Raw genomic sequence first — 24,166 nt, 5'->3', positions numbered from 1 at the left:
TTGATATCATTTCTGTGATTCCTTAAATTTGTTACTTATTCATTTTACAAACATTTGAGTGTCAGCTTTTTGCGAGGGTAGGTACGTACAATATGAAAGTTATTCCAGACAGGGTTCCTCTACTTCAAATTTAACTCCTTTCAAGTGTAATCCAACCCACCATAAACCCCTTACAGCTTTGTGCTCTATTTACAGCCTTCTCCCACTGGCTCTGGCAGGACCATAAGCTGCCAGCCATCACAGCTAGGGGCACTTGGACAGCCTGGCAGGGAAAAGAGTGAGGACAGATTATTCTTAGTTGAAGTTTAGGAAGCATTACTGCCCTGCCAGGACTGGAATGAGAAGGCCGTCACGACGCTGCCTGGAAAGGGTTCCGGTTCACTGAATTACTAACGTCAGATTAGTCCAGTGATAATTGCAGCTGAAGACAGAGATGAAAAGCCTCGAGATTAAACACATTATGTTAACTTCAATATACACAGTGACACAGTGCACTATGATCTATTTACATGAAGTTACAACGATGGCCCTGAGAACACGGCAGAGAACCATGGCTCCAAGACTCCCTTTTCCTGCTCCAGAGACACAACCTAGCGCCGTCAGCAGCAGAATGTCCTTGCCTGCGCGAATGATGGAGAAGAGGTGGAGAAGCAGCCACTGAATGGGAAAAGCTCACCAATGTCATCCTGTCAAATCAGTTTGTGCTGGGCGTGCAGCTGATGACGGAAAGGCTGTGAAAACAGCTTTCTCTCGCACGCTGCTGCTGCTGGACAGACCCTTCCACAGAAACTCTGCCTTAAAAGTGAGCGCACATCAGAGAGGGGACAAAGCAGCGATGTTGGTGAGGGAAGAGTTCAGACCTTCCATGGACAAGTAAAATGACCAGAAGAAGTAAAAAAAAAAAAAAACTGAAATCACATCTGTCCTATGCTGTGCATTTTAGACAAACTCAAATTAATTAGAACACCACCCTCAGGCCTGGTTTTATAAAACATCTTTTACTCAAAAACGAGGCCTCTCTGGGGTGTCAATATGGGTGTGAGCACACATGTTACACATGAATAAACCTAAGTTAAAGCATGAAACATAAAATTAGCGCTGCGGAGTGCTTTGCGACTGTCTTACAAGAAATAAATATTACGTGTTAAGTCACAGTGGTCCTCCACTGAGGATGAATCCTGGTAAATGAAAACCCTTTTGGGCCAGGGGAGAACCTGGGGCTAGCCTATGCCAACGCCCCGGGGCTCCCTTTTGGAGCTGGTGGTCAGGGTGGTCAGCTCGGGAGGAGGGAGGGCATCACAGGACCACGCCTCAGAGTCAAACTGAGGTCGTCCCAGTTGCTGTGATGTAAATGTGCCATCGCTTCAGCCCTTGCAAACCTCTAGCTGAATTAGCCTTTTCTGAGCAAGGTGACTGTGAAGTAATAAATTCCCTGGGAATTCACAGGAATCTTAGGGTGGTCACTGGACTTTTAACAGAGTGTGGAATGGAGGTTTGAGCAGTCCTGTCTAGAATTAAGGGACAGCGAGACCCCAGCAGATGTCTGGATTACCCGAGATTATTTAACACGAGTGACCTTTATATACATATAAACACGCCATGCTTCCCTACACCGTTCCCTTGAAATTCACATATTTTAAAATAACGAGATAGATATATAAATTAAAATCATGTATGAACAGTTAAATCTCTGCTTTAAATTACAAAACATTAGTGAGCATCTTTCCTACAGTTCTGTCATTTCTTAAACGCGTTCTGACGATGTCCCCACGGCTGCAATCGCCCAGCTGGCGGCCGGAAGATGAAGAACATTCTGACGTGCAGCTGGGGGCTCGGGAAGTAAGGTGGTCTTAATAGTACATGTTCTTATCCCACCAGCCTATAGAGGTAGAAAACAGTAAGCTAGAAACTGAGGGGAGTCTGTTGCACTAGACAGAGACCCCCAAATCATACTACTACTTACTTCCAGGGTAGAGTCTGATGGCCAGTTTCCGCACCTCATCGTACACCCAGATCAGAACAGCGTGTGGTACAGCCACGAACCAGTACTGAGGCCTGGGAGGGGGCGGAGGGAGGGAGGTGAGACCCACGCACCCAGAGGGGGGCCCGCCCCACAAGTGGAGGAGCTTCTCGGTCACTTCCCAGCCTCACTGGAGAGAACGACGCCACTGCGTCACACAGCGTAAAACCACACTGGACCGTGACCACTAGAAACAACGCCTGCCTGGGAAGTGGTCTGCCGGACGAGGGTACAGATGGGATGGTGAGGGATGGAAAACCCACCTCGTCTTCTGAAAAAAACTAGTGGGTCAAAGGCTCGGACTGATATAAGACCGGCGCCATTTTACCTCCTTTGAAAGACTTGAGGGGAAAGAGTCTCTGGAACCCTAGTGATTATTTAGGCCGTGACAGCAGATGGGGGCTCACTCCTCCCTCCCCACTGTTGAAGGGAACCTCACCGGAGCATCGTGAAGTTCAGGGCCACGATACTCCCGAGGCCGTAGGAGAGGATTAGCGCGATGATAACCTGCGAGGCAATCCCCACCCAGATGACTTTATTTCTGTAAGACACAAAAGCAAACAGATTCTGAACTCCCAGGCTCAGCCCCACACACCCAGCACAGTCAACGCCTCGTCATCCCTGCAGCAAAGGCCCAGGCTGAACCATGAGGGTGGATGCCGGCCGTACCTGAAGAGACCCTGCTGGAAGATGGAATTCCTCCGGGTTTTCCTGATGATCAGATCTGCTATTTGCTGGACCATGATGCCAACAAAGAATGCTGTGTAGCCCGTCCATTCTAGGTACTTCCTCTGGTAGCTTGTCTGTCAACGGCCAGAGAAAGAGAAGTCCATGAGGGCCAGGATGGAAACTTCAGGGAGGCACCAGCACACTGCTGTAAGCCTCTACTCTCTCCCCCTTACCAAGACTGAGCGAGGATCACCTCCTTGTGGTTGGAAAGAAACCTTTCTTTCCTTTAACCAGCTGAGTAGGAAAAGATGCTAACTTAATGGATTTGGCCCAACTGTGGCAATGTTGGCTGGTTACTCTTACACACCTATCGCAAAGCTAATGTGAAAAGGTGCGCTCTAGGCACCTAACTCGAGAGGTGAGCTGAGCCCCGAAAGAGGCAAACCGCTGTGACCAAGGGGCCCACAAGCCCCGTTAACCGAGAAAGCTGTCACCTGCTTTGTCCCCTCACGGTCTTCCCAGGAGGACACTGCTGGAGGGCCCGCCCTTACCCATTCTTGTCCATAGCTGTCTTCCAAGTCGTTCACATAGCCCTTTTCCCACTCCACCCGGAGGTTAAGGAGAGTGCTGGGTCGAAAGCCCTCCTGTGCGTACACGGTGAAATATACAACAAAAGCTCCCAGGGCCTGCATGAGGCCTGAAAGAACAGAAGAGGTTCTGTAATGACTTCAGAATTGCCCCGACCTCATTCTCCTCTGGGTTCCTCCTCACGTCCCAACCCTGCCCCACAAGGCGAAAAGAATTCTCTGGGAGGCCCCTCCTCGCACCAATGTGCAGGTAGGAGTACACGGCAAGTGGCTTGTTCACCAGTCTGTCCTTCTTCTTGTCGCGAGGCTTCCTGTTCATAATGTCACTTTCAGCTTTCTCATAAGCCAGGGCGATGGAGGGAATCTAGAGGGAGAGAGACCCCGTGAGGCCCGGCCCTGAAACACTATGACACAAGGGGACAGCGGCTGCGTAACCAGGGACTATGGGGTTAGGCAACTGGTCTCTCCAGGGTACAGGCCTCGGGGTGCGTCATCTGTAGAGAATTTAAGAGTCAGTCGGCTTCTGATCATTGCCTTGTGCTTCCAGTTCTAAACAATGCTAGTTATAAAGCACTTTTCTCTCCTTCTGTCCTCTCCCACTTCGCCCCGCCACTGACCAGTGGTCCTCTCACAGGTCCTCCCCCGCTGGAGGGCAGAGAATCTGCATTTCTAACCAGGTCCCCGGTGATGCCTGGAAGAACCACTAGAGTGGAGAAAATGAGCAAACTTCAAGGGCCTGGAAAGTGATCTGACTGCAGGCTCTGGGGCCTCAGCTCCCCACTAAGGTAAAGATACCCCCAGCCCCCTGCAGCGTGGAGGGTGCCCTGCAGCTGTCCTATGAGATGAGGGAGGAGGCGGCAACTTGCAGGGCTATGAGTTCTGCTGCTGCCTGTCACCTGTGTAAGCCAGAGCCACGGGAATAACTGCCACGAAGCTTTCTTAAAGGGATTCGTCCGAGAAGGGGAGAGGGTTTAGGTGACGTTACTGTAGGTCAGCGTGCAGCTTTACAGAGTGTTAATCGTGGCTACTTCTTACTGTGTTTGGTGAGGGGCTTCGGGGTCACAGATCCTTTTACTTAACGAGGAGCGGCTGTGGGTTATCACTTCAGCCACTGGGCCCCCAGCAGTACAGGGACTACTTTGATGACAGCTGCATCTTCTCAAAAGAAAAGGGAGGCATGTGAGCTGAAACTGACTGATGGCATGCTTTTTCGGAATGGTGAAGAACTTATGTCTTGAAAAGTTCTTATATGGAGGGCAGTGGTTTTAATTTTCAAACATATGACAGATCTCTCTAGTCCTTTGCTCTGAAGTGTGGTTGGTGGACCAGCAAACTCGGCAGCACTTAAGAGCTTGTCAGAAATGCAGAACTTCAGGCCCCATCACGTCGAGGTTTGAGAAGCATTGATTTAGTGCATCTCTTGCTCTTGAAGGTAATGACTCTGAAGTTTCCATCACCTGGGGAACTTATCAGACGCTGTTCCCTTTAGGGCTACTTACTATGTCCGTGCCCAAGTCGATGAACAAGATAGTAATGGTGCCAATGGGCAGGGGAAGCCCAGCGATGATGTAGATCAGAAAGGGGCAGAGCTCAGCGATGTTCTTGGTCAGGGTGTACGCGATAGTCTTCTTTAGGTTGTCAAAGATCAGGCGACCTAGGCAAAGACGTTACGTTTCTCCTTACAGGACTCGCTTCTGATTTTGCAGGCGGCCCCAGCCCTCGCTAAGACCCCTTGAGACCCCACTCACCTTCCTCCACCCCTGTGACGATGGACGCGAAGTTGTCATCCAGCAAGACCATGTCGGCTGCACTTCTGGCTGCATCAGAGCCCGTTATCCCCATGGCGATCCCGATGTCTGCCTTCTTTAGAGCCGGGGAGTCGTTAACTCCGTCCCCTGTCACAGCGACGATAGCACCCTGTGGGGACACCAAGAGGAGGTGAGTGAGCAGCCTGGGCAGGGGCCACCCACTCCCTTTGTCTTGAGGCCGCGAGGTCAGCCAGAGGCAAAATGAAGGCCCGCTTTGGGTTTGGGGGGAAAGATTAAGACAGCAAATCCCAGAAGCAAGAGCAACAAGCCCCAAACAAGATGTGTGTGAATAATTAAAACCAATGTGAATCCAAACTGGAAAGGAAGAAGTGAAACTGTCACTGTTTGCAGATGACCTGAGACTAAGCAAAGAAAATCCTAGACTCCACCAGAAAACTGTTAGAACTAATAAATACAAAATTAGTAAATAGAAATCTGTTGCATTTCTATACGCTAACAACGCACTCTCAGGAGAAATGAAGAAAACAATCCCACTCACAATTGCATCAAAAAGAATAAAATACCTAGGAATAAATTTAACTGAGGAGGCAGAAGACCTGTACTCGGAAAACTATAAGACACTGAAGACGACACAGACAGATAAAAAGATACACTGTGTTCCTAGATTGGAATAATATTGTTAAAATGACCATACTACCGAAGGCAATCTACAGACTCAATGCCGTCTCTGTCAAAATATCAATGACATTTTTCACAGAAGTAGAATAAGTAATTATAAAATTTGTATGAAACCATAAAAGACCCCAAATAGGCGAAACAATCTTGAGAAAAAACACCGAAGCTGGAGGTATCACACTTCCTGATTTCAACTATACCACAAAGCTACAGTAATCAAAACAGTATGGTACTGGCACAGAAAAGAGACACATGGATCAATGGAACAGAACAGAGAGCCCAGAAACAAACCCACAATAATGTGGGCAATTAATCTACAACAAATGAGGCAAGAATATACAATGGAGGAAAGACAGCCTCTTTACTATATGATGTTGGGAAAACTGGACAGCTACATGCAGAAGAATGAAACTGGACCACTTTCTCACACCATATACAAAAATAGACTCAAAATGGATTAAAGACTTAAATGTGAATATAAGATATGAAACCGTAAAACTCCTAGAAGGATACATAGGCAGTACACCTTTGACATCAGTCTTAGCAATATTTTTTTGGATCTCTCTTCTCAGGCAGGGGAAACAAGAGCAAAAGTGAACAAGTGGGACTATATCAAACCAGAAAGCTTTTGCACAGCAAAGGCAATTATCGGCAAAACAAAAAGGCAACCTACTGAATGGGAGAAGATATTTGCAAATGATATATCCAACAAGGGGTTAATATCCAAACTATACAAAGAGCTCATACAACCTGACATTAAAAAAATAAACAATCCAATTAAAAACTGGACCTGAATAGACATTTCTCCAAAGAAGATATACAGGTGGCCAACAGGCACATGAAAAGATGCTCCATACCACTAATCATAAGGAAAATGCAAATCAAAGCCACGATGATGTACCATCTCACACCTGTGAGAATGGCTATTATCAAAATGACAACCAGGGACTTCCCTGGCGGTCCAGTGGTTAAGACTTCTCCTTCCAGTGCATGGGGTGTGGGCTCAATCCCTGGTTGGGGAAGTAAGATCCCAAGTGTCTCGTGGCCAAAAAATCAAAACATAAAACAGAAGCAATATTGTAGTAATTTAATGAAGTCAAAAAAAAATACAACCAATAGCAAGTGTTGGCAAGGATATGGAAGAAAGGGAACACTTGTGCACTGTTGATGGGACTGTAAATTGGTGCAGACACTATGGAAACCAGTATGGAGGTTCCTCAGAAATTTAAAGATAGAACTACCAGTGGATCCAGCAATTCCACTTCTGGGTATTTTTCTGAAGAAAACAAAAGCACCAATTAGATAAGATACATGCACCCCAGTGATCATTGCAGTATTATTTACAGTAGTCAAGATACGGAAGGAACCCAAATGCCCATGAATAGGTGAATGGATAAAGAGGATGTGGTGTGTAAATTTGTTACTCAGCCATAAGAAAAAGGAATGAAATCTTGTCAGTTGCAACAATGTGAACGGACCTAGAGGGTGTCATGCTCCACATGACATAAGTCAGAGAAAGGCAGATAGCATATGATTTTACTTATATGTGGAATCTACAAAACAAAACAAATGAACAAACGTGACAAAACAGAAACAGTCATAGATACAGAGAACAGGTGGTTGCCAGAGGGGAGGGTGGGGGTGTTGAGTGAAACAAGCATGGGGGATGAAGACACACTTTCAGTTACAAAATAAATGAGTGGCAGGGGTGAAATGTACAGCGTGGGAGACACAGTCAATATGTAATAAGGTGACGGGTGGTAATTGAATTAATTGTTGTGATCATTCTGAATTGTAAAGAAATATCAAATCATTATGTTGCACACCAGAAACTAACAGTGTTGTAGCTCAATTATACGTAAAAACAAACAAACAAACAAACACATAAAAAAAGAGATCAGATTTGTGGTTACCAGAGGTGGGGGGTGAGGGGAGGTGGAATTGGAGGAAGGGGGTCAAAGGCACCAACTCCCAGTTACAAGGAGTGCTGGGGATGTAACACACAACATTACAGGAAAGCTGTTGAGAATTCATCCTGAGTCCCCATCACAGGAAAAAATTCTTTTTTCTTTTTCTTTAATTTTGTATCTATATGAGACAGCTGTTCATTAAACTTACTGTGATAATCATTTCATGACATATGCAAGTCAGATTGCTATGCTGCACACCTTAAACTTATACAGTGCTGTGCGTCAATTATATCTCCACAAAACTGGAGGGAAAAAACCCAGTGTGTGTGCAGGCGACAGTGGGTACGCTGTCTTATGGCTTTGCGCTTTCTGTTCTGCGTCCACTCACATCCCCCATAGCGCCAAACTTCCCTGTCACAAGGCCCCAAGGTGAGCAGAGGGTCAGCCCCGACGGGTGGAGATGTGGGGTGGTGAGGATGGGGGCCCAGCGCTCAGCGCTGCATGTCCCCGTGGGATGGTGACACACCTGGAAGGTTCCCCCAGTGCTGCGTCCACCCACCTGCCTCTGACAGCCCTCCACAATGATCAGCTTCTGCTGGGGGGACGTCCGGGCAAAGACGATCTCCGAGTGGTTGGCCAAGAGCTCGTCCAGCTGCGCCGGGCTCATGTCCTTTAGCTCCATGCCGGTCACCACAGCGGCCTTAGCGTCCCTAGAAGGGCAGCAGGAACTGGCTGAGGCTCAAGGCTGAAACACTGTTCTGGGCGGGAGGTGGGCTGAACCTCTTTGATTTTACCTGGAGCCCACAGTCCTGACACCTAGTCCTCTGGTGGGATAACCGGGTGTGTGAGTACTCGGGATACTTTGGTCTCATTTCAAGACAGTGAACCAAGGCTGACAAATAAGGCATTTCCTTGCGTCACTCAACAGTAGGAAAAAGCCAATTAGCCATTTCCTTCCAGGAATGTGTGAGAGGTGGTACTTCCCGGGGCAATGCTTTACTCAACAAGTAAAAGGAGGGTAAAAAAACCTGCCTGTTTGTACGTTTTGGGTCCTAGAATCCAGCGTATGCCTAAACACATGGGTAACAATTCTTTGCTGTCATTTCCTATTTCTAGTGTCTGCTATGCCATGAGCCATGCAGGGAGAGAAGTTTATTGAGGTCTTCTTTGAGGAAAGCTTTCAACTGCTGACTATAAAAGCGAGGTTCTAGAAACTATGTGCAGATCTGACTGTGCTGTCCCCTGTGAACGCTCTCCCGAGGCTTCCGCTGTGCTTTGAGCAGACCCCGGAATCCCTACTCGGTCTGCAGGGCTGGGTGCAGCCCATGCCATCCGTCCCTTCTGACTCTTGCCAGCAGCCCACTAGGCTTCTCAGTTCTGAGCCCCCGGACTCTCCGTGCAAAGGCCTCACACGTCCTGCTACGTCGACTTCCCTTCCCTTGGTGAACACTCCAGCCTTCTAATCTCAGCTTAAACATCCTTTAGTACAAAACACTGCATGCTTTTTTCATTCTAAAAGTTCTGAGCTTTTTTTTTAGGTCTGTTCTTTCCTATCGGTGCTAAATATTGGAATTCTAGCACTTGACTCAAACTACAGGTCTTCCTATATTCTGGTAAGAAAATGTATATATATGGGGCTTCCCTGGTGGCACAGTGGTTAAGAATCCACCTGCCAGTGCAGGGGACACGGGTTCGAGCCCTGGTCCGGGAAGATCCCACATGCCGCGGAGCAACTAAGCCTGTGCGCCACAAGCACTGAGCCTGCGCGCCACAACTACTGAAGCCCGCACCCCTAGAGCCCGTGCTCTGCAACAAGAGAAGCCACCGCAATGAGAAGCCCACGCACCACAACAAAGAGTAGCCCCTGCTCGCCACAACTAGAGAAAGCCCGCACTCAGTAACGAAGACCCAATGCAGCCAAAAATAAGTAAATAAAAAAGTAAATAAAAAAATTTATTAACAAAAATATATATAAATAAAAGTAAGTTAAGAAAGAAAGGGTGTTTCCTTTCTCCCCAGAGCTGCAAAAAATGTTATTCTGTGATCATGAAGCTGGAGTTGATACAGTGGACAATTGAAAATGTTCACAAAGCATCCACCCCTCTCTCCTGTGTGGTAACTTGTAGGAAAAAGTATAATCCTACTATTTAAAAAATCAAAACAGATAAACAAAAGCTCCAAACCTGTCTTCATAGATGAATGCTATTGACACAAAAGAGCGGTGGAAGACCCTTAGACTTCAGATACTGCTGCTGTGCCCAGAGGCCGTTCAACTGTTTGGTTGTCTTAACTGGTAATTCATTGCCCTGGTAGTAATTCACTACCTGACAGCTCTGTGTTCCTAAAAGGCATAAATGCTTGGGTAAACTAGAAGAGGTTCTTTGGTTTTTCCCTTTTTTCCCCACATGCATGAAAGTATAATAAAGCCAATGACACTAATTTTCAAACTAAGACTTTGGAGCCCTTGACTCATATAAATGATCAACAGTCCAGGCTCCCACTGCCAGCTCCTTTGTCCCTGTGTGTCCTTCACTGAACTTACCACATCACAATTAATTTATTTTTCTTCCCCTCTGGCTCAATGGAAAGCTCCCCAAATGTGGGGAGAGTGTCTGGTCTGTTTCTGCTATAGCTCCAGTGTCTGGCACAGTGCCTGGTAGACACTAGGCACTCAACAATTATTTGTTGAAAGAATACAGAACAAATGGACAGATGACTGGACTAAAGGATGAACATGATTTAAAGAATTAGGAGACACAAGAAAACCAGTCTTTCCTTACGAAGCTTCCATTCTATTTACTACCAAGTAAAAAGTAAAGAGAAGTATGTTTCCATAGCTACACATTATGAAGCCAATGGAATAAATACGCAAGATGCAGACTGGGAGGGCACATGGAATGCAAAGTGTTCTCAATATTCTTGATTACACAACTGCATCAATGGCTGGTAATTTCCTGTAAAGTCTTTGCTTCAGTTTCTTCACGCTAAGTTAGGCACTTAAGTTTTCAGATCTGCTTCATTGGGTTGAAATTTCATACAAGACATGCATACAGGTAACCCTCATGGCACCAGTACCATGCCTGGCACATGTCCGGTGCTCAATCCAATTTTGAGGAAGGAATGGATACATACGTTATAGAGTAAAGCAGCCTCGCATAACCCTGAGAGGATGTCTGGCAGGAAGGGGGTTTGCACCCACAGCACGGCTCTTTACAGGCAACAGGGCCCCGTGGCTAAGAACCTGAGTTCTGCTGGGTGGGTTCCGAGCTCACCGCTTGTTAACCTGTGCCACAGCAACGTTGAGGCGTTTTGCAATGTCTTCCACTGTCTCACTGTTGGCGGAAATGATACCTACACTCTTGGCAATAGCTTTGGCTGTGATTGGATGATCGCCAGTAACCATGATGATCTAGAACACAAACAATGAGAAGGGCATGTAGACGGTGAGGGGCTCAGGTACCTGAGCAGGGACAACTCGGCATCGCCTGCTCCACCATGGCCCCGTACAGCACGGCTAGGGATGACTATGCTTTGCCCTAATGAGTCGTCCTTGATCTTTAGGGCAAAGAAGCAGCTGTCTTTGAAGGGCACACTGATCCCACGAGATCTACCCTTGCTCCTAAGCTTCTTACATTTCCTCCTCTGACATCCAGCCTTTCCTTCGGACATAACTTTATCTGTGAAAGGGCTGACAGGATGTCTCCTTGGGCAGCTTCGTGATGCTCCACAGCCTTGCAATTTACACGGTAATGGAATTCATATTTTGGCTTTTATATCATGAGGGAAATGGAGTATGGAAGCTGGACCTCGAGATTAAGTAATAAAACCTATTACTGTCTATCACAGTCTAGGGCAAGATGTGACCACCTCATGGCACAGGGACACAGCTTTCTGCTCGCTGCAGTTACTCTTGTGGCTTATTCCACACAGACACAATCACTTTGCTTTTATGGGACAGTTACTGAAATCTTAGTACAGTGAAAGTGGAGACTAAAAAAAGGGGAATTATGACATTTAGTTGAAGAGACCTAAATACTGACTCTCCCATGACAAATGTTCCCAGAAAGGGATCCAACATCAATGGAGGACTTGTTAATTCAGGAATGTGTAAGTCCCACCTTGATCCCTGCACTCCGGCACTTGGTGACCGCATCAGGGACCGTGGACCGAGGCGGGTCGATCATCGATAAGAGGCCCACAAAACAGAAGTTGGAAGTAGGAAAGTTCATTGTGTCTACATCAAATGAATAGGTTGCTGGAAACTCGTCTGCTGGCAGGTAGAGATGACAGAAACCTGAAATGGGTATAAATTTGGGAGTCAATGAAACTAGGATAAGAAATGACACAAGAAAGAAGGAACAACAACAAAGAAAAAAGAATGAAAGAAAGAAGGAACATTTTCATACACTCTCAGTCCTTTAGAGTTTAACCAGAACTGTTTAATTCCTTCAGTTCCATAACACATGTTGTTTTTAGGAAAGACATGTTTCATCCCAAAATAATTTACTCTGTGCCCATTAGGTTCTCTGTTATGTTCTGGAAACAGAAAGCCCAGAAGTGGACAGCCTTTACTTCCCAAGAGGTTGAAGTTTAGTGGGGGACAGACACAAAGAGATGAAGAGCCCGGAGCGTGGTGAGTACCACAGAGCAGGGCTACGCTCAGCCACCTGAGAACAGGAAAGACTTCACCGAGGAGGTCATGTGAGCTCACTCTTGAGCAAGGAGTCGGATGTTTCCTGGGGAAAGAAGGGAGGACAGGCGGTGGGAAGGCCCTTTTCGGCAGAGAAAACAAAATGTGCTCCTGCGCAAACCGGGGAAGGAACTGGGGCGTCAGGGGAAGGGCATGATGTTCAGCCTTTAATCACATGTGAGGGAAAGGTCAAACGTGAGGGTCCTAGAGCAACTCAGACGGGCAGCAATCCTGCCTTGAAAGACTACTTGTTGCTGTGGGGCGCGCCTCAAGCATTATCAACTCACTTATGTATTTTATTTGCTTTACAGACGCAAATGTCCTTTAGAAACACACATTCCACAGATTCTATCTCTACTGGCAAGAGCTTTCACAATGTTTAATGAGCCTTATCGTCAGTATGAACTTCTGCTACCTTGAACCCATCCATCACCCTGTCGTTCAGAGCTGCTGTTTCGACGGCCCCCGATTCTCCCAGCAGAACATGTCCTGTGATACCCCTTACGTTGCCACTGACAGGCTTCTGCCACGGTGGCTGTGCTTCTAAGGTTCCTTCCACCTCTAACGCCCCCTTCTCTCAGTTACTGGCAGTACGTTTTCCCTAACTGCTCAGTGGGAAGCTTCAACATTTTTTTTTTCTTTTTTTTTTTTGCGGTACGCAGGCCTCTCACTGCTGTGGCCTCTCCCGTTGCAGAGCACAGGCTCCGGACGCGCAGGCTCAGCGGCCATGGCTCACGGGCCCAGCCGCTCCGTGGCATGTGGGATCTTCCCAGACCGGGGCACGAACCCGTGTCCCCTGCATCGGCAGGCGGACTCTCAACCACTGCGCCACCAGGAAGGCCCCTCAACATTTTTTTAAACTTACTTTTCCCCTCTAATTAGCTGCTAAGTCTTACCAATTGTGCCTCCACAGTCTCTGTATGTGACCTTCACGTTCCCGTTGCCTGGGATCAAATCCCTTTTCGCCTGAGTGAGGGCAGCACCTCCTGCTGAGACCTACTCTGCTCCTGTCCTCGCCAAGAAGGGCGCCGCAAGCCGACCTCCACACGACCCTCCTAGCCCTGTGTCCCAGGACCGTGGTACCTCGTCCACCTGCAGCCTCGACAAGGCGCGTGCCACTCCATCCGTTCCCACCGCTGTGCTCTGGCCCACGAGGTTCCCTCTGCGTGAGTGCGCTCCCTACCTCCCTTCAAGTTCCCTCACTCCAAGTCCAGAATGAAATGCAACCCGTCCCACGGTAACTTCCCAGATTTCCCTGATCTGGAAGGGACCGCCCCGCACACTATCCATCACACAGTGTCTCTTGTACGTTGACCATTTCTCCTTTATGACTCAAGTGGACGCCAGAGCTACTCCGCTACATCGCAGGCCTGTCTCCTCGTGTGCCGGAGGCCGGCAGAGAGCCGCGGGCCTCACGGGCGGGATCAGGGCTCTGCTCACCCAGCACGCGCTCCCCCAGGCCGCCCAGCTCCATGTACGCCGTGTGGAAGGCCTTGGCCGTGCTCCTGTCCAGAGGCTGCTCCTGGCCGTTGACCATGATGGTGCTGCACTTCTCCAGGACCCGCTCGGGGGCCCCTTTCATCACCATGAGGAAACGCTTGTCACTGGGGTCGTCTGTCTCGTGTATGGAGAGCTGCGGGGGAAAGGGGTCGAGCATGTTCAGTGTGGCATCGGGCAATGACACCGTCTTTACTACTAAGGGCCTGAACTGGACACATCTTTAAATGAGCAACACGACAAGATTAAAAACACCCCTTTCTCTGTTGGCTACTGGTCCTTGATTTATAAAGAAGGAGTGTCCTCTGCAGGCACATTCTGTCCTTTCTACCCAAGCAATATGCAGAGAGCTAGACTCTGTCCCAGCCCAGGGGGACACCTTGAATTTGAATCAGGGTGTCTCGCAGGGGGAAACTCAGCCTGTCTCTCAAACAGAAACTGGCTGCTTTAGGGAGGCCCGATGCGCTGTCGTCCTGTGAAACCTGCTGCCTTGAACACGATCTCCTGGGGCGACCGTGGGGTCAGAGGGCTGGGAGCTGCCTTGTCTCACCTCCTGCCTTGACTGCCCTCCCTGCAGACCCGAAACGTCCTGCACTCAGTCAGGCACGTGGGCAGCGTCATTACCTGGATGTGACAGAGGACGTGAGGGCTGTGAGGACAGCCTCTCACGCTCAGGCCTCTGGGGGGACAGCTAAGTAACAAGAATCACAACTTTACCATCATTACCCTTTGACCTCACAATTCTACTTCTAGATGTACCCTAATAAGATAATCGGGAAAACTGTGGAAAAATTTATAGACAATAATAAAGTGGCTAAGTCTAGACCTTATTTTATACCAGGTACCCTTCTAAGCCCTGGAAAGAATTTTAGGAAGCTGGAGTGTTTGGGAGAGAATGAGTAAGTTACAAAGAAAAATTCTATCATTTTGGGTCTACCAGTTGATTCTAAACCAGTAGTTTATAGACTTTTGGATATCAGAGATGAGTCCAAAAAAAAAAAAAAAAACCATGGAGGGCAAACGCAAGGTTGCAGCTTTTTTCACATTGCCAAGTAGCGACATTAAAAAAACCAACTAACCGAACCAAAAACCTCCACCTACTGTCACTATCATTTTCTGAAAGGTAGGGCATTTTAACACTTAAAGTAGAAATAATAAATACTTTTATTGTGTATACTGTTCTGAGTGCCCAGAAATTAAATGGACTCATTTAATTCTCAAAACTATGGCCATGGGTACCATTATTACTGCCTTTTACAAGGGAGGAATCTGAGGTGCAGAGAGTTCAGTGACCGCTAGCAGGGGGCTGAGGTGGGACCTGAATTCTGGCCAGCAGGCCCCAGAGTCCCTGCCCTAACCATGCACGACATAAAGGATAATCTTCTAAATTCAATTCTTTCATCTCTATATAAAATTTTATAAAATATTGTCCTAATTTTTCAATTTGCCATAAACTATGGAAAATATTTTAATGGACCAGTCTCAGTTTGGGGAACTGCTATTCTAAGACTGTCCACTTTGTTTCCTTGGGTTGAACGAGGCCCCAGAGACCCTCCAAGGTCGTGACACCCAACCACCTTGCTTAGTGCTGAGTGTTGCTCGTGTGCGGATATAAAATGGCGCTAATAGCATCCCAGAGGCTCTTTGGCCTCTGCTGAAGGACCCTCTCCTTTCTAGACCAACCCTCAACATTCCGTACACGAGGCCTCACAGAACCCGCTTTTCCTCACATCTCACACGACGAGGAAGCCTTCCCTGGAGGAGACAGAGCCCCGGGGGGACTCTGAGTCTCGTTCATGGTTGGAAGGCCATCCTGCCTAGTCCTAAGAGCATGGTCCCCTGGGTCTGCCTGAGTCCTGGCTCTGTCCCTGGCTGGCTATGTCCTGTTTCCTCCTTCTCTACTGTCTAACAGAATTGTTGTGAGAAGTGTGGAAATTAGCACATGATAACTATTGTTACAATCATTATTTTAGAATTGCTACTCATTCTATTTTCACTACATTTTCGAACAGAAATCTGATTTCCTCTACATTTTACATCATACATTGTTAGTTGTCTGTTTTGCTAACCATGATTTTTTACTGTTCAATCATCCACAAAGATGTTTGCGCCACAGTTATTTTCCAGTCCTAAATTCCTTCCAAAGAAAATGTGTGGGTGGGTGGGACTTCCCGGTGGTGCAGTGGTTAACAATCCACCCGCCAATGCAGGGGACACGGGTTCAAGCCCTGGTCGGGGAAGACCTCACACGCTGCAGAGCAACTAAGCCCATGCACCACAACTACTGAGCCTGCGCTCCAGAGCCCGTGAGCCACAACTACTGAAGCCTGCGTGCCTAGAGCCTGAGCTCCACAACAAGAGAAGCCACTGCAATGAGAAGCCCACGCACCACAATGAAGAGTAGCCCCCGCTCGCCGCAACTGGAGAAAGCCTGTGCACAGCAACGAAGACCCAGCGCAGCCAAAAATAAATAAATTAATTTAAAAAAACAAAAGAAAATGTGTGGGTTATCACCAGAAACTTGTACACAAACATGGTTATCCTATTTACATAATTTACTGTTATGCAAAGACCAAGTCACGATGCCCCACTCTCAGCTTTGGAGTCTACAGGGAATCCCACCTGTGCCAGCACCTTGGGCTAGAAACTGTCCTTCGTCCTAACATGACTGCTGGGCACCCCTGGCATGAGGGGTGACAACTAGGCAAGGATCACCATTCTCTTCCTGAGCCACGGGGGAGAGGCGATCCCTACGTACTGCCTGGGGGGCAGAACGGGAGAGCAGTGTGGCTGGCGCTCACTGGTCTTCACAAAGGGCAAGGCTTACCAACGTGGCCTGAACTGAACTGCCCAGACTCTGTGCTGTGGCAGAAAAAGCATAGACTCAGGAGTCAGAGGTGTGAAAAGTGCTTGTGCCACTTAGATGCTTGTGTGACTCTGTCACCTCAGCGCTTTCTAAGGCCTGTTTCCTCACCCTTCAGTTGGGGTTACTTGGTCCTACGTCACAGGCTTATAATGAGGATTAAATGAGACAAAGCACGTAAAGTGCCTGACGCAGACGAGGGGCAGCGCTGCTTCTCCCCATGCCCCACCCTTCTCTCGTCCTTTGGGATGTGGCCGCTGCCCCTCCTTGGCCAAAGTTACCCAGTGCGGGTGCTGTTGCGGCTGTGTGCGTGTGAGTGTGTACGTCACGCAGATAGATCACGCGTGGGAACGGCAGGACCTTCACCGTTCTTTTTCTATACTTACTTCAGGGAAACCTCTTACGGGTTTACCAGACGTCCAGGCCCTGCATCTCTGAGGACTATTTTTGAAGTCAAGGATCATTCACAATACATATTAACCAAAGGATACTTACACAGGTGGAAATGCTGTTCTAGTGATGATAAAGATTCAGTTGTGACGAAAAACTCACCTGAAATTTGTTGGTTGAGTTAAAAGGTATTTCAGCTACTTTGCGGTTTCTTTTTCTAATTTCCATCACGTTACCCAAAATGACCTCTGAGAATTTCAAAAGAGCAGTTTCTGAGGCATCTCCAACCACAGCTTTCTGCGAATCAAGAGATAAATAGTTGCAGCACATAATCTGGTTCTTCTCTGATCAATTGCGACGAACCAACACGTAACCTAAGCTTACCATCTCCTGGAGAGAGAAAACAATTACCGCACAATTGGTGACTGACTTAGGACTGTTAACTGCAGGGCGCCACCTGCTGGCATTAGGGGAGTTCAGAAAAGTGAGAGCTCTGAGAGCAGGAAGTTTTCATGAAAAAAGCAGTTATGAACTAGATCTTGAAAGACAGGTGGGGAGAGCTCCCTGGCGGTCCAGTGGTTAGGACTCCGCGCTTTCACTGCCAGGGCCCGGGTTCAATCCCTGGTCAGGGAACTAAGATCCTGCAAGCCGCAAAAAAAAAAAAAAAAAAAAAAAAAAAGAGAAAGAAAGACAGGTGGGTTACCTACAGAGAGAGGAGCAGAAGAAAGCCTTCTAGAAACCAGAAAGCCGTGAAGGAAGGCACGTGGTGGGGAAACTCTATCGTGAGTGCTGAAGCACAGGTGGACACGGAGAATGTGGCAGATGTAAAGAACCCCGAAAGGCAAGCACTGAGGCCTACACTCGAGAAGCAGAAAATAGAGAAGCATGGAAAGTTTTTGAGCAAAGTCAGATGAAGTAGTCCATCTAACTAATGAAGTAAATTAGTGGCATGCAAGAAAGACAGGAAAATTAGTGGCATGCAAGAAAGACAGGGGAGGGATAAACCAGAATCATGGAGGCCAGTTAAGAGGTTGGTATAATTGTTCCGATGCAAGGTATTAGTGATAACAGAAATGTAAAGTTGGATGTTCTGAAACAAGAGTAATAGGCCTTGTTGACTCACTAGATATTTGGGAAGGAGTAAGTTAAAGATGACTTCCAAAAGGATGACAAGTAAAATGGTTGCAGCATAGAAAAATAGAAAATTTGGGATAAGATATTAACTCGGAGCAAGTGTGGGTACAGGTGGAAGGTGACAAGTACAGTATGTTGAGTGTCTAGCCTGCAAAACCTCCAAGTGGAAACACACACAGTGAGCTGGAGATGCATGGAATTTGGGTGAGAAATTAGAACTGGAGATAAGGACTTGAAAGATACAGAGAAGTGATTGGCCAAAAGGAGAATTAATGAGCTGGCTGATAAAGAAAAGCAAACAAAAAATATAAGTAAGAGTCAATGAAGGAAACAGATGGCAAACAGGAAAGCCAGGACACAGACTCAGTGACTCCTGAGAGGGAGAGGAAGGAAAGGAGGGGAGGAGAGAGAGAAGTTTCATATATTGCAATTATACAAGAGCTCCAGGCAGCCCAGAGGAATACGCTCTAAGACCCCTCCCTCTATTTCCAGCCGATTACATGTTAAACATCAGTGAATGGCATTTATGTAATAAGTAACCTTTGGTTATATCTTCTTAGCTGATAAAGAAGTTAGGAAAGTAACTTAAAGGCACATTCATTTTCTGGAAAGAGACAGAATTTTCAAAAGGCCCAAGTGAATATTCTGAGAACTTCTAGATTTCTCGAAGCTAGTTACAGCGAAAAAAGTTTTCTACAGGTCTTGTGATTAGACTTGCTCTTACAGCATAAACCTACTCAGCTGCAGAGATTAAGTCAAGCACCAAATCAGAACAAGGAAGTGACGTGGCTCTGCCTGTAACTGAGACCGTGTGCAGGGCCTTCACCTTCATGATGGGGACGCTCTCCTGTCCTGGTCTGAACTCAGCGCGGTTACACAGCGTTATGATCTTTGACAGGGAGGCCCAGGTTGCAGAGCTTTGATCAAAGACTTGATCTGGAAAGAAGAACAGGGGATGCCAAGGGTGCTGGGCTCGCACCCACGAACAGCACTATTCACCCCAAGGGCTGAGTCCGCAGTGCAGGGCCAGGCTGGACGCGCCCGAAGACTCACTCGAATGGTCTTCGCTAGTGTCCGCCACGAAGACCTGGTTGTCGAACCACAGATGGGCCACGGTCATCCTGTTCTGGGTTAGGGTCCCCGTCTTGTCTGAGCAGATGATGGAGGTGGAACCAAGGGTCTCCACTGCCTCCAGGCCCTTCACCAGGCAGTTCTTCTTGGCCATGCGTTTTGCTGTCAGTGACAGAGCCACCTAGACGGAGGAGAGAGGGAGAAGCTTGGAGAAGAACCACCCTTTTGAACTCGGGTTCAATAATGCAGAAACGGGTAGAGCTGGACTGGTGTCAGGTATGGTTGTAGATGCAGTAAAGCCGCATCGGCCCCAGGACCGAGAAAGCCCGTAAAGCCCGTAAAGCCCTATGCATGGACGTGCCACAGCCCTTCCTTCTACTGAACGTGGAACACTCTGTTGTCCCTTTGCCCCTTCAGGAAAATGATCCTAAGGCGCCCACAGGTCGCAGAGCCAGGCAAGTCATGTGTAATTACAAAGGGGGCCTTGGCTGTCATTCACAAGCAAGAACGCGTAAGACGGACTTCCACCGCTGCTTGCCAAAGGGCTTGTCCCAAAGGGCTGCCTTGCTGCTTTGGGGAATCAAGAAGCATTTGTTTCACTTTAAGAGCTCCATATTTAAACATTCTTCGCTCTCTCTGAACCCTGCAGATCTCAAAGGGTTCTGTTTGCCTCCAATTCTGTCAAATTACTCTCTGCTGGAGTCAGAGGAGACCTGGAATCAAAAACTTCTGTCTTTGCTCAGGATGGCGCCAGGCCACCTTCACACAGGACTGAAGATACGAGGTCCTCTTCCCTGCCTGTGGGGGGGGGGGGGTCCGCACCGCAGAGAAGGGCCTTGTTCAAGGGTGAGCTAAGCAGGGAGAACCAAAGCTGAACCTGGACGTAAGCACAGGAAGGGGCTGAACTGCTCTGCAGGAACACACAGAAGCATTTGTGTGTGTCCGTGGGAGTCTGAGAGGGAAGAGAAGCGAGGTAAAAAGTGTGCTCAAGTCCCTCAGCTGTAGAAACTGCCAAAGGAGTTTGTTGGTTTGTTTTCCTTTTGAGAACAGTGGAAATGTGGGGGGAGGTATCCGGCTTCTAGAAAATCCATAAATGGTGGTTCAAGGCTGTCTTATCTAGATCTTAAGGGATTTGCAGACAGATCTCCTGAAAATGAAAATATAAGTTTTCAAGGACATTGCATTCAAATATTACCAAATCACAATTCTTTTTGTCCCTCTAAGAAACAGTCTGTTCAGAATGTACCACGGTTGCCCCTGACGGAGCAGACTCAGCCGTGGTGGGCGCTCACCCAGCACAGCAGAATGGCATGTTAGCAGGGTCAGCGTACGACCACTAGTAGTGCAGACTCACAGTGACAGTGGCCAGGAGACCCTCAGGCACGTTGGCCACAATGATGCCAATGAGGAAGATGATGGAGTCCAGGACATAATACTTCATGGACACTGCGATGATGAAGAAAAGGACGCCGATGGAGATTGCCACTCCTGCCACAATGTGGACAAAGTGCTCGATCTCGATGGCAATGGGCGTCTTCGAGTTCTGGACTCCCGAAGCCAGCGAGGCGATCTGCCCAATGACGGTGCGGTCACCCGTGCTGATGACCATGCCGGTCGCTGTGCCTGCAGGTGGAGCAGACATTTTATTCTGGGGGTCCTCAGCTAGGAGGGACCACAGCCTCACGGACCTCTCTTTGGTGGCTTACGTGGCCAGTCAGCACATGACATTACTAAGGCCAAACACCAGCTCTCTAGGTTCTTCAATTCCACGTCTTCTCTTGGAGAAGCTTTGCAGCAAGTGATGGTAAAGAGAGGAAAACAAAGCCTGAAGACGGAGAAGCGCTATGAGCGGAACATGCGGTCCTGCAAGCAGCTGGACTTACCTTCCAGACAGGTTGTGGAGAAGAAGCTGATATTCTTTGTCTCCAGGGGGTTGTCATGGGTAAACTCAGAGGAGCGGGGCTGGGGCTCAGACTCCCCAGTGAGAGACGAGTTGTCTACCTAGAAGTTTTGAAACAAGTTCAGGGTCGGGCACCTTGTCCCTTCCCCAGTTATGCCGAGACCTGGAAAGACCACAGCAAGCCAGCTGGTCACGAGCACGATCCTTGGGGCGCCTGTGACGCTCACCTTACACCCCTGAGCAGACAGCAACCTGATGTCCGCGGGGATCTGGTCTCCTCCTTTAATCTCCACTATATCCCCCACCACCAGCTGGTCTGCAGGAACTGTCTTCTTCTCTGAATCTCGAACGACAAGAGCTTGCTGCGAAAGAAAATCATGACCCAGGCCTCAGATTCCCTCCTGGAATGACGATGGCAGTCCTGCACCCTCTCCAGACCTCAGGATGGGAGGCACTAGGACCCACAGCTGTCAGAATAGCAGAAAATGAAACAAAGACTTTTACTTGGGGCCTGAAGACCCTAAGAACTATTGTTTCTTGAGAAGGAGCTCATGGAGATATTCTTTGACCCAGAAAATTCTGCCATGGGAGGGTACAGCAAAGCGACAGCCCTGAGCCTGGCGGGAAGGGAGACCATTAAGGATGAATGATCCTGCTGGGAGGTCCAGGAAGACTCCTGAAGGTTGAGCCAAAGGGTTTAACAATCTTGCTCAGGTCGGGAAAACTTTAATGGCGCGAGAGAAGGGTCTCCACTTCCTAGCACAGAAGATCCCACCCAGAGTCCCCTCTGTCCAGCAGCTCTGCAGACCAGCGAGGGTGCGGTTTTCCTGCCACGCTGACAGCAGTGCATGGTCTCCCTAGAGGACCCCTCCTGGGTTCCTGTGGGCGGAGGGATGGGGGCGCCTCCCATACTGAGAGCACATGTGGGGAGGCTGGGAAATGGGAGCAAAGAGGGTGACACTTAAAGAATCCCAGGTCGGCCTCCTTGGCTCCCGCTCGGAGCCCCCTGGACTGCTTTTGTCTAAACAGTTCACCAGCGCTGAGGAGAAACCACAGGAGATGCTGTGCAACGCCTCATGCCCCTGTCCCACTTTGCTCTCGACTAAGCGCTTTTCTCCATTTTATCTTGCTGATCGTCTCAAAACCCGGAGAGGAAACAGGGGCTCCACAGAGATTAGGTCACTTTGCAGGCAGCAGGGAGGGAGCCCAGGCCTCCAAGCTCTTCCACTCCCCCAGCCTGATGCTCGCTCATCTCAAGTCTCGCAGACACCGCAGTGGGTGCCTCACCCACCTGTGGAATCATCTGGCGGAAGCTGGCCATGATGTTGGTGCTTTTCGCCTCCTGGTAATAGGCAAACGCCCCGGTTAAAATAACCACCAGGGCAAGCACGGAGCCCAGGTACACCTGGGAGAGGGGGACAGGCATCGATCAGAAAAACAAGCATCAGGAATGAGCCGGAGCCTAGGGCCAGGGTGCTCCATGGCCAGCGAGAGACGTGGCAGTAGCGTCCTGGTGTAAACTGCAGGCACACAATTTACACACTTGAAGTATATAACGAAGGGATCGTTAATAAGGTACAGTGTGCAACAGTCATCACAACCCGTCATCCCAGTAAGCCCCCTTGAGCCCACTGGCCATCACTCCCCACTCCAGCCCAGCCCTGGCCGCCGACGGCTCTGCTTTCTGCATCCAGGGCGGGTCTGCTCTGAACATTTCGCATCAATGGAATCGTGCAGTATGCGGCCTTTCTCAGCTGGCTTCCTTCTCTCAGCGTCGCGTCGGCCAGTACAGTTTTGTGTTTCAGTCCTCCGTTATCAGCAGGCACAGAAGCTCTCCGCAGCAAAGGGAGAGAAGAGCTTTGAGGAGAGAAAGCCCAAAAGCACTTCACGTGGACAGGGATCCTTTTTCTCCACGTAGGAAGGAACTTTTGTGTTTCTCTCTCTCTCTTAAAAATTCATGCTCATACTGCCTCTGAGACACCAGAATGTCAGATGTAATTTCTGTTTTACACTTTGGAAAATGACTGATTTTCTCAGACTCACGTGGTGACTGATCAGTGGTGGACCCCTGACCCCAGCCCAGTGCTCTGCCCTTGCGTTACGGTGCTGACTCCTCACCGCCCCCCGCCCCGTTACCACCAAACCCAGGAGGAGCCCCAGGGCCTCACGCTGTCCAGGGAGGAGGACTTATCGTTGGAGTACTGAATCCCATATGCGATCCAGCACAGGATGGCTCCTATCCACAGGAGGATGGAGAACCCCCCCACCATCTGCTTGAGGAACTTGATAATCTTCGGGGTTTCCTTGGGGGGGGTGAGGGTGTTGGGCCCATCCCGAGCCAGGAGCTCAGCAGCCCGGGTGCTGGAGAGACCCTGAGAAAGCAGAGCCAAAAGAAACAGAAATCAGACGTTTCTCCCCCGTTGGGTTGGATGTCACGTTTCTGCAGAGGGTGGGTAGCGGTTACTACGTCCCAACTCAATCACTGCACCACCCAGGGAGCCTCGCCTGTCAGACTCCGCCATTCCCTCAGCATGCCCTTCGGCCTCTCACATGCCGTCTCGGGGAGCAGCGTGGCTGCTGAGCGCTCTCCTACACGTCTGCCTCCCCCGCCCACTGCGAACTCCTGAAACCCAGGCATCGCCTGCTCCTCACACTGCAGGTATTCTTGTTGACTTGAACAGGTGCACCCAGATCTCCTGACGTTAAGACACCAAAACTTTTGAGATTTGAGATTTGAATTCACAGAAGGAAGCCCTACTTCTGTGGTGGGAGATTTTATGAGGCACGTGGTGTGCCCTGCAGCCTTGTCCCTTTCCGGAGGAGGCCTTGATAAGACCCTAATACGTCCTGGGCACAGGGTTTAAAAGCAACCCCTGATCATGACAACGAGGAAGCATCCGAACCTTCCTGGGGTCACCACAGCTTCGCTGCGGTCACAGTCAAAGAACTGCTTGTGACCAAGCACACAGCTCAACAGAGGGCTTGGCCAGG

The 24,166-nt window shown here is 48.8% G+C and overlaps 1 protein-coding gene across 1 annotated transcript; it reads right to left on the bottom strand.

Annotated features, from left to right (window-relative positions):
• Window positions 1–1,724: 1,724 nt before the first annotated feature.
• Window positions 1,725–23,460, bottom strand: LOC132413897 (potassium-transporting ATPase alpha chain 2). Its single transcript, XM_069540024.1, has 20 exons — window positions 23,344–23,460; window positions 22,467–22,580; window positions 21,403–21,537; window positions 21,159–21,276; window positions 20,630–20,898; window positions 19,258–19,456; window positions 19,031–19,140; window positions 17,233–17,367; window positions 13,761–13,953; window positions 11,749–11,924; window positions 10,903–11,039; window positions 8,190–8,340; window positions 5,025–5,193; window positions 4,776–4,930; window positions 3,517–3,640; window positions 3,241–3,386; window positions 2,690–2,823; window positions 2,460–2,561; window positions 1,964–2,055; window positions 1,725–1,879 (listed from the first exon to the last, which is right to left on the bottom strand). The coding sequence occupies exons 1-20, from the start codon at window positions 23,443–23,445 to the stop codon at window positions 1,851–1,853; spliced, it is 2,790 nt and encodes a 929-aa protein (XP_069396125.1). The 5' UTR covers window positions 23,446–23,460; the 3' UTR covers window positions 1,725–1,850.
• Between the last annotated feature and the right edge of the window lie 706 nt (window positions 23,461–24,166).

This window comes from Delphinus delphis, chromosome 18 (assembly GCF_949987515.2).
Source record: "Delphinus delphis chromosome 18, mDelDel1.2, whole genome shotgun sequence".
NCBI classification, from domain to species: Eukaryota; Metazoa; Chordata; class Mammalia; order Artiodactyla; family Delphinidae; genus Delphinus; species Delphinus delphis.
This window is presented reverse-complemented; position numbering and strand designations above follow the sequence as displayed.